Raw genomic sequence first — 10,902 nt, 5'->3', positions numbered from 1 at the left:
GGTTATGCATGAACGACAAAGGTGGTCTTTTGCCTGACCAAATGACATTGTATTGGCTGGGTTATCAAAGTTTGTCTGGCTCGGATTGCTGATGCTACAGTTGGCCTCTGTTTTTTTCCAAAACACGGCACATACCGAAGGGGAATTCAATAAAAAAATGAATGTATCTGCTGATAGTGTTGTTCACATGCTTGCACTCGCTGTAAAAAAATTCCACCTGTTTTAAGTTAAAAACTTAGGTTCAGTTGCTGCCATTTCAACTCATTTCAACTTAAATAAATTAAACTAACTTAAAAAAATTAAGTTGAATTTTGTATAACTTGTAAAAAAAAGAAAAAGAAAAAAAGAAGAGTATGTTGCCATGACTTACTGATGGTCTAATTTTTTACAGTGATGCTTTTTTAGGTGTCCAATATTAAACTCTAGACAATATTGATAAACCAATCATTACTTTTATGTTATGAACTCTACAGGTAAAACTCAAAAAAATTGAATATCGTGTAAAAGTTCATTTATTTCAGTAATTCAACTTAAAAGGTGAAACTAATATTTTATTTGTTATAATTTTGATGATTATGGCTTACACCTAAAACCTTTTCACAATATTCTAATTTTGAAATTGGGGTTTTTATAAGCCACAATCATCAAAAGTATAACAAATAAAGGCTTGAAATATCTCACTTTGCATGTAATGAGTCTATATAATATAATAGTTTCACCTTTTAAGTTGAATTACTGAAATAAATGAACTTTTGCACGATATTCAACATTTTCGAGTTTCACCTGCATTCGAGTTTCACCTGCAGTTTCACAGTTAAATCTTCGCCATAATCTGACTGTTTCCCTTTAAGTTAATAAGAAATGATGGTCAAGTCAATTTTATGAGGAAATGATTACTTTTTGTTTGTGCTGAAATGCTGTACTAAAGTGGTGCAACTGCATGTGTTCAGTCAGGTCCTGTAAAGACATTGTGGAAGAAAGGCTGCGACCGAAAGCTTAAAAATGCTGCCTTCAGAGGAAACATTCCAAGGTTGGAAGGCATCAAGGCACGTCCGAAACCAATGCTAGCTTCACTTCCTGATCGATCCCTTCATCTGATCGATTTTTGAACAGATGTATCATTCGCTGCTCCAGTTTTTTTTTTTTTTTTGGTTGGTTTTTATGTTTAATTATATTTTGTATAAAAGCAAATAACCTGATCCATATTCCATTCCAGTTGGTGGCAGTAATGCACCAATAAGCTAGGTTGCCAACCGCCAATAAACACCAAAGAAGAAGAAGAAGAAGATCATTCGCTGCCTTTGATATCCCACATTACCTATGCGTACCATTCCGGGAGAGTTGAGTTAAAAACTAAGGATGGTGTCTGAAAGTTGCAGTTGGTGGTCAGTTTGTGTATAATTTTTTTTTTTTTTAGCACTGTTTTCCACTTTTGATGTCATTTGTCTGCAATGTCCACAAATGCTGCCTGATAATAAAAGTCTGCCTATGCTTTTGGCCGCAGTGATATAGAGTTACTAATAGTATAACTAATAGAGAAATATTTCCTCATAGTTACACTTTAGAAGGCCAGGAAGAAGTTTGGGTCATGAACTTGCTGAGAAATATATATATATATATATACATGTATATTTGACATAAATGCATAATATATACTGTAACTCTGAGCGTGGAGTTCATGGGCTCTACTGGAGTGTTTGGGTGTTACGTTTTCTCTCTTGAGTTTTATAACCTTGTTAAACTTTATCCTTTTCCCCATCTAAAGAAAAAAATCTTCCCTTAAACATTGTTTTTTTCTTGATCACTGCTTGCTTACATCTTTAATTCGTTTTCCAATACGTGGTATCCTGCTATATAATAGAATTGTACAGGCATCTGTCAAGGAAATATAAGATTGCATTGGAAAAATGTTAAACATCGGTCAAGGTTTCCCTGCCAGAGCCGATAACAAGCCAACAAAAATGTTAAGCCTGAAAGACGGAGATGGAGGGAAAGAGAGAGATTAAGGTTTAGGAAACACAGTCTCCGCTCAAAGCCGCAGGAACTCTATAAAAGTGAGAGCGTGTAAAGACTCTGGAGTAGCGAGTGTCCATTGGCCAATGTTAATGTAGACGTGTTTTTGTCAGCTTTCCCAAAGTATCATTGTGAAATCTGCACAGGCTAATGGACGGGCAATTAAAGTTGTATTCAATTAGCTCCACGGGTTAAAACTACCCCTCCAATCCAAGCGAGCAGGTGTTTCTGCTTATATGTGGAAACAAAACACGTCTCTGTAAGATCTGATCTAGTTTGACACTATTCCACAATCTAGGGCCACGTACTGCAACAACCAACACTTAATCCTACAAACAAGTCATGTTTCTGCTTAGACACCTCTATGAAATTTCATGCTTTAAAAAATAAGGTACAAGAGGCGAATGTACAATAAATGTTGCTTACTGATATAGGAGATGAATGTGTAACATTCAAATGCATCATCCACATTAAACAAGACTGAAGCAGAATTACAGAAAGGTTTGTATATTTTTGTTAATGAAAATGTTTTACACTTTTGAATTTTCTGATATTTTGCTTGTTTTGTTATTCGAAAACCAGACCAAGCAATAGTTCAGTGATTAGCAATGTGCTGCATGAATATGGAAGGAACAATTGACTCCGGGCCATTAAATTATTAGAAAAATAATGCACACCCGAGGTGGTAATGCGGCCAACCGGCCAACCGTCACACCTCGGGTGTGCATTATTTTTCAAGAATTCAACGGCCTGGAGTCAAATTTTCTGCTTCTACATGGTTACCACACCTCAAAACATTGTTAATGATGTCTTTATTTTTTGTCTTTAAAACCTCTTGTGTGTAGGACTAAATTCTTATGCATTTATTCCCAAGCTTCCATTGCTAATTCCAAAACAATGCAGTTATTACACAGTAAAAAAAAAACTAAAAAAAAAAATTACATTAAACTGACTTAAAGAAAGAGTTGAAAAGACGAGAGAGAGAGAGAGAGAGAGAGAGAGAGAGAGAGAGAGAGAGAGAGAGAGAGAGAGAGAGAGAGAGAGATTTAATCGTGTGAATTACCTGAGTCTGTGCGTGTCAACAGTGTTCGGTCCATAGTTGTTGTCACTGTCATTGTTGTCAAAGTTGTTAAACTATTTTACTGATAAAATCGTGAGAGCAGTGCTGACGACACGTTTCTGTGTGTGTGTGTGTGTCTGTGTGAGTGTGAGTGAGTGTCTGTAGCTACTGTATGTGTGTGTGCGTTTGAGCGGATGAGAGAGCGGGAGAGAGAGTGTGTGCTTTCCGTAGCCTATACATAATAATATAGCATAATTTTGTGGCAAAAACATGTAAATAATTTGTCATTTTAATCCTATTGTTTACTATATTTATTTGCTTGGTCAGTGTCGTTGTGGGTGTTGTTTATTTTGCTGTTGTAGTCTGTAAGGACCTTTGAAATAACTGAAATCATTTGGCGAAGTGATATGTAACTGTAATGCGGTCAAGACCTGCCTGGAACTACTTTAGTCGTGCGTTTCCCTGAAAATAATTGCACACTTCGTTTGTCAACCAATCAGATTCAAGCATTCAACAGCTTTTCCGCACTGCGCTCGTTGTGTTCTGTCCACAGCTTGGAAATATCTAACGGATTTTTGAATAAACCACTCGTTTTAATATCTTCCTGGTCTCCTGCTATTTTTTTTATGTCACCCGCTTCAAACATAACAATGCTCATGATAACTTTCGTTAACTCTACAATAAGTAGGCCTAAATCCACTTCACCAGCGATGCCATAGAAATATAAAGAGCTACCGCAATAATGACAGTTCAAAGACAAAATTCTAAAGATGGAAAGATGTCATGAAGCATCATCAACAACAAAGCTATATGTGGATCAATTTTGGTCTAATGAATGAACAGTAGGCTACCATAGAAATTGTTCCACTGTCATCTTGTATGTTCTGATTGTTTGTTCTCACAATTCTCAGCATTTTTTTTCTTTTAGTTTGGACAGACAAATATTTTTTTAGTGAAAAAATTGTGCCTGTCTCAGTAGCAAAAAGTTATTTTTTAACTTGAATAGAAACCGCCTGCAAAGAAAATCACTTGAAACTTTTTTTCTGGGTCGTTTTTGTTTATTATGAATATCTGCTGCATTGTAAAAAATCTTAGTTTAAAGTTTCCATTTATATACAAAAAAAGAAAGAAAGTGCAGACATAAACTATCTGTGCTGTGGTTGTTGAATTAAATTTAAATGCCATGTTCAAATAGAATTATAGAGCTTTCTATATTTGTACAAAAAGTTTGGAAACCATTGTTTTGTTTCTAAATGGTTCACATCACAATATGCGTTACATGCTGTTACTCTGGGGAGTAACCCTGAACTGGATAATCAAAAAAGAAAAAAATAATAATACACATGTTTATTATCCCTTTAGTTAAAGCACTTTAAAAGCAATAGCAACATTTTTCTTTTGTAAAACATATAAACTATTTACTTCGTATTGAACTACATGACATTGAGCTCAAAAACAACACATTTTATATAACAACTAGACATTTAATCAAGTTTCATGAATGATTATAAAAAATACTTAAACATGTACCTTGGTTGTGCAGCTATTAATGTGAGAACAAAACCATCAACCTAATGCCTCTGGTGAGTAGTGGTGTATTTTCACCAGCAACATTCATAAATCTAAAGATATAGTCTCTGCGCTAGTGTACAATATAATGAAATATGTCTTGCTTGCAATGTATTCCATCAGAATACACGAATACAAACTACTGAATGGCAGTCAGTGGAGAAAGATGTTTTTAGCAGCCAGATGGTGTAGTTATGACATCTACCAGCAGGGGCGCACTGCATTGCTAACCAGACTGATGTAGCAGTGAAGCCCTCGGCTAGTTTTGAAGAAGACACCTGCATTTGACGAGGGAATCCGAGGCGTTTTATTGGCACATTGACACAGGTTTGTGTTAACAAAGAAGTACAAGATGTAAAGGCAACAGTGTTTGTTTGTTCTGAATCCTCTGTCAACCTCCAGATGTTAATGATCTCTAGGTTACATGTCAGGGTTGTGCAAAATTCAAACTGTACCCCTTTCCATTTTGGAGTGTGAATTTGAATCGAAAGTTGAAATGCAGTGACAGGAAGATGAATTTGCTGAATTGCAATTCAAAGAAATTCCTCACAAGTGATGCATTCTGGGGTTTTCCACACTGGTACACAAATGTTATTCCAATATTTTTGTCACAGGTAATTTAGTTAAATCCTTAAAGGTTACTGGAATATAGCATGTTATTAAAGTTAAACATTTAAATATCACTTCTTTCCCCCCTCAAAACTTCCAAACAAAGTTTAATCAATCCAGTAATCAAAGTTTGTCTGGCCAGCATTTGCTTTTCTGATTAAAATAACTGATGATTTCTTTTGAATTCCAGTTCATTTTAATTATTTTTCCTTACATTAACCTGCGAATTGCAATTCTGCACCCTGTTTGCTACTATAATCCTAATTCAAGAATTAAACTGAAATTTAAAAGACAATCTCAATGCAATTCTGAATGGTGCACAACCCTGTTCCCTGTTTCTAAAGCTGATCAACAAACGGAAGTCGTACTCTTGATTTTGGCAATAAAATAAAACTCTTGTCAAAGAAAGTCATGAAGAAGACCCAAAAGGTTCTTCATATCTCGCTACCTGCAGCCACAGCTCTCCACCACCATGTCCTCGTACTGCTTGTACACCACATTGTTGGCGGAGTCGATGTACAGAATGCTGATGGGGCTGAGTCTGGTGGGGACGCAGCAGGTCGGTGGCGTGGACCTGGGGTCCATGGAGTTCATGAGAGTCTGGATGATGGCGTGATTGGTAGGCTCCAAATGGGAGCGTATGGGAAAGTCGCAGACACCGTCGCAGTGGAAGGCCTCGTACTCCAGAGGAGCGATGATCCAGTCGTCCCAGCCCATTTCCTTAAAGTTGACGTGCAACTGCTTGCGGTTGCAACGCTGTTTGGTTTGGTTCTTGGGTGGTTTTTTCCCACGTGGCAACGGTGCCCGACGCATCCGACGCTGTGTGAAGAGGTACTCGTACACCGTCTTGTTGTCGTGGCCTGACCGGGCTTTGATCTCGTTGTAAAAGAGCCCTCGCTTTTTTGTGCGCCCGAACACCACAAAGAAGGCTTTCTCCTTGGTTTGCCGTCCCGCTCGGCCCAGGCCGAGTAATCGCAAGTCAAGCGGTCGGCCTTGATCCACGGCTTCCAGCTCAAAGCAAAGCTGAGGAGCGTTTCTGAAGTCTTTGAACCGTTTCCAGATGTCAAACACTTCCCAGTAAGGGGCGCTGTGAGGGTCGATGGAAAGAGTGTGCACCAGTAGGCCTCTGTGCTTACCTGACGCGCAGGTGTACAGTCTCAGAGCTACCTTGCCCTCAAACGTGTGCTTACGAGAGTCCATGTGTTTCTTTCGGAGGATGCGCAGCTCTGCGCCCAACAGACCCTCCTTCTCCATTGAGCTGATGTTGAAGAGGTAGCGCTGGCGTCTCAGCAGCGGCGCTCGCTCGTCTGCAAAAGTTAAGGTCGTAGGTCAATGAAAATAGCCTTTGCATTGCTTTATTAGTTGCAGTTTATCTTGATTACATCCATATTAAGAGCCAAACACAGACTGTTTTAACATGTACAATGGTAATACCATGTTTTTGGACATGTATCATGGTAATACCATGTTTTTGCATATGGTGTCAGAGTGATACATTTTTTATTTGGACGTACAATGCCATTACCATGATTTTTTGACACAATGTCATGTTTTTTTTTTAACATTTACTATATGATGTACCATCGTAATATCATGATTTTTGCACATGACAATCAAGGTAATACTGTGGTTTTGTGGAAATATTTAATGGTATAGCATGGAGAATTGGATTGTGATCACATAGTGTGTGTGTGTGTGTGTGTGTGTGTGTGTGTGTGTGTGTGTGTGTGTGTGTGTGTGTGTGTGTGTGTGTGTGTGTGTGTGTGTGTGAGAGAAAGAGAGATATACATAGATAGAGGGAGAGCGAGCTCACTTTCTCTCTGCATGCAATGCAATATGAAGGCAGTGCATTATAAAAATCAAAAGGTTTCATTTTATCCAAGAACAGTTTGCTTTCAAAAGACTATTAAAACCAGACGAACTCGGCCTGGAGACCACAACATACTGTAAACACAGCATTATTATCAACCTGCAGCTATTTACCAGTGTGCCTACCACCGTGACATATGGCTTTCACTAACATAGGCTGGAAAAAAAACATCTGAAGCACATGGAGAGAGGGGCAGAGAGAGTGCAACTGATTAGTGTGTGTGTGTGTGTGTGTGTGTGTGTGTGTGTGTGTGTGTGTGTGTGTGTGTGTGTGTGTGTGTGTGTGTGTGTGTGTGTGTGTGTGTGTGTGTGTGTGTGTGTGTGTGTGTGTGTGTGTGTGTGTGTGTGTGTGGTGGCGTAAATTACTACACTGATGTAGGACATGATGTGCTGTGGCTTTTTAAACTTTAGAGAAATAGTTAATCCAAAACTGTAATTTATGCCATAATTAACTCACCTTCATGTTGATCCAAACCTGTATGACTTTTTTTCTTCACAAAAGGAGATGTTTAGCAGAATGTTCAAGGCTGCTCTTTTCCATACAATGAAAGTGAATGGAGACCTATCTCCTTTTGTGCTCCACAGAAGAAGTCTTACAGGTTTAAAACAACATGAGGGCGAGTAAATGATCTTTTTTAGGGAAACTTTCCCTGTAGGTGAGAAAGGAAGAGAGATGCATGCATTTCTTGCTCGAAGTCTACAGAGGATGTGGTAACTATAAATCTGCAAAGGGTATTTCACACAGCATAAACTAAAACCATTTAAAGCTTCTGAGGAGTCAACCTTGCAGCTACAGAAAGCAGGGCCATTTAAATGCTGTTTTAAACAGATTTACTTAGAAAAAATAAAAACATATTGAGGCCACCTACTTGTAACCGGCCCAGGAGTTTATTTACTTTAAGCAGAGGTCCATCAAAAGTCTTATGCCAGATGCATATTGACACAGTTGGTTTGGGTCAGAGACCCAGATAAAAAAAAGAAAAAAAATGATTGTGTAGATTTAGTGTGTATAGTGCGATACTAAGCAGAAATAAGACGTTTTAAAAATTTATATCCATGACTTTTCTTTTGTATAAACAGAAAAGGACAATTTAGCGTAAATGCGGTAGACATGATGGGCAGTTGACGTGACATTTCAAGCAGTCACAGCAGTATCCTGCCATTTGACAGGCTACAATTCATCTAAATCAAACATTTTCCTTTCTAATGTTTTTGTGCCATTGTCGTACATGCACTTTTTATTAGTTCATATTACGGTAATCTAAATGGGATATTTATTCTCAGAATTTTTTTTCACACTGCAAGATGATTTAATAGCACTCTAAAAGCTAAAAAGTAATTAAAAATGGTATAGTGACCTTAATACACATATACCTTTATGCATTCAAATAACTTTGAACTTACAATCTTGACCGGGGCTGGTTGTCACGCTTCCTACTCAAGTAAATATTATTTTAATATTTAAGGGATGGTGGGTTTTTTTGGTCAGTTTCTATAGACACACATTAAAACTGTTGACTACAAAAAAGCTGAAATATTTCACCATTTGTCACCATATATAATTACATTGACTCTAATAGCAGGCCATATCGTCACAGTGTATGGGGTAAGTTGTCACATTTGGAACCTGCTAGGCTGTTATAAAATAACTAATTGTGGGGTTTTCAGCTCATTTTAAATAGTTAAATTAGTATGAAAAAAGAAGAAGCATAAAACCACATGAAAAAAAAAACACTTTAATTGTAATTAATAAAACCGAAAAGTGACAACCTTCTCCAATAAAAATACATTTTCGTAATTTGACCTTTTTTTTTTTTTTTTTTTTTTTTTTGATTCGTGACAATTAAGCAATGTGACAACTTGCCCCGGTCTATAATGTGCATACAACATAACTCTCTAATGCAGACCAGAGTAAATATGAATACCATACCTTGTCCTCTATCTACAAAGCTGGTGATGGTATTGGCCATCCCAGCCTCGTGCAGGACACTAGTATTGACTTCTCCGCTGGTCAGTGACCAGTACAGGGACAGCATGTAGTCATGGGGCGTCACTAAAGGGTGTTTGGGTTCCTCACTGTCCTCCAGTTTTACTGCGCCTTTCGCTCTCAGATGGGCAGGTGCTGGTGCGATGCTTTTCATCACGCCAGGATTGAGCTGCCCGGCCCTGATTGCAGCTGGCGCTTTAGAAACTCCTTTATTGTGTCCCGTTTGGTGCTGGATGCTGGAAGAGGATGCGACTCTCGCCGCATCCTTGGGTACCCAAGAGCGCGCGGCCTCCCTGCGCCCTAAACTCACAGGTACCGAGGCGCGAGCCGGAATAGTCTCGGACTTTGTCAGAGGTGGACCAGCCCGGATGCGGGAGATCTTCGCGTTGTCAGGGGGCTTAACGAGCGTCGTCCCGTTTCGCGCCACCGGTAACCGCGGATTGGGTTTGGCCGCTCCGGTGCCCCTGTGACCGGCCACGCCGGCGAGGGAGAGCGCTTGCGGGATGAAGACCAGGTATAACAGAGTCCAGAAGCCCAGTAAAAGAGGGAGACTAGTCAGAACTTTCATCCTCTGATCTTCCTCTGAGTTTCGGTGATGGAGAAATGACCAACAGCTCTTGGCGAACTACCATGAACGGGTTTGGAGAGGTAAAAATGAAGCTTAGGAAACGTCTGATCGATTACTCTGCGCAAACCATTGCCATGTGCCCCTCTCTTCAGAACCATAGTGATCCAGCTCTGTCGGAGTGGAGATCCAAGAGTAGGTGCAAAAGCGCAGTGTCTCTCGTTGAAGTCCAGCGGTTCTGCTTGATATCTAGTAAGAGACTTGTTTCAAATCCCACTTTTTTCCAAGAGGGAAGGATGGCGTAATGCGCTCTCTCCCTCACTCTCTCTTTCTTTCTCAGAGTTTGAACATCGTCCAGTGAAAACAGCACGCACACACACAGAAACCTGCAGGTGCTTAAGTTGTGCGCAAACCTGAGCGCAGGAATTGGAAACGGAATTCCAACGCAAACTGGCTTAATTACTCTCTGATGTCATGCGTGCTGTCCAGATTTATTCAAGTGCAATATTTCTTCTTACAGCATGAGTCACTGAATACATAAAACCAAAAGCTTTGCATTAGGTCACCAGAATAAATCCTCCGTTTATGAGCCAAAGGTCAGAATTGATATGCAAATGACCATGCATTATACATGACTTGATAAGCATACCAAGAGTTGATGTGCAAATGCTATTAAACTTCATAGATCCTTTTTTTTTTTAAAGAATAGATTTTGATTTACTCTTAAAAAGTGTTATTTAACTGAACGTGATCAAAACGTGTTTTGTCAAGTAACCAAAAAGTCAAAAACATTATTTAATATGACAGAATCGGACGTTATACTGTTTTTTAAGAATCAGATTGTTGCATGTTTTCACAAATGTACCGTAAAACAAAACAAAAAGAAAGAAAATACATGTAGGCTACTAACTTTATATTATATATTGCATATTTAACTATATTAAATTACATTTATAATATAGTTTCTTTCTTTTGTGTGGTATATTTCAAATAAATAAGTAAATATTCATTTGAGTTAGATACTAAGCTACTGTCTGATCAGAGTATAATGTACAAGTTGTACATTTTTCATTGAACACTAAAAGATCAAATGAGGTGACCGGATTTAGTTGCCACATCATCTAAATGTGATCACACTGGTGTAAGGTCAGAGGTCACAAGACAGATTTTGAGTTTATGGGATGTCTGGCAAAGCACTCGGTTTCTTCTCAACCTCGACCATACATTCGT

General features: G+C 38.7%; 1 protein-coding gene across 1 annotated transcript; it reads right to left on the bottom strand.

Annotated features, from left to right (window-relative positions):
• Positions 1-4,235: 4,235 nt before the first annotated feature.
• Positions 4,236-10,201, bottom strand: gdf5 (growth differentiation factor 5). Its single transcript, XM_079629089.1, has 2 exons — positions 9,051-10,201; positions 4,236-6,558 (listed from the first exon to the last, which is right to left on the bottom strand). Exons 1-2 carry the CDS (start codon positions 9,673-9,675, stop codon positions 5,696-5,698), a joined length of 1,488 nt encoding a protein of 495 aa, XP_079485215.1. The 5' UTR covers positions 9,676-10,201; the 3' UTR covers positions 4,236-5,695.
• Positions 10,202-10,902: the final 701 nt, after the last annotated feature.

The sequence above is a fragment of the Phoxinus phoxinus genome (assembly GCF_949152265.1).
Source record: "Phoxinus phoxinus genome assembly, chromosome: 11".
NCBI lineage: Eukaryota > Metazoa > Chordata > Actinopteri > Cypriniformes > Leuciscidae > Phoxinus > Phoxinus phoxinus.
The sequence above is the reverse complement of the archived record's forward strand: the minus strand, read 5'-3'. Positions and strand labels throughout refer to the sequence as shown.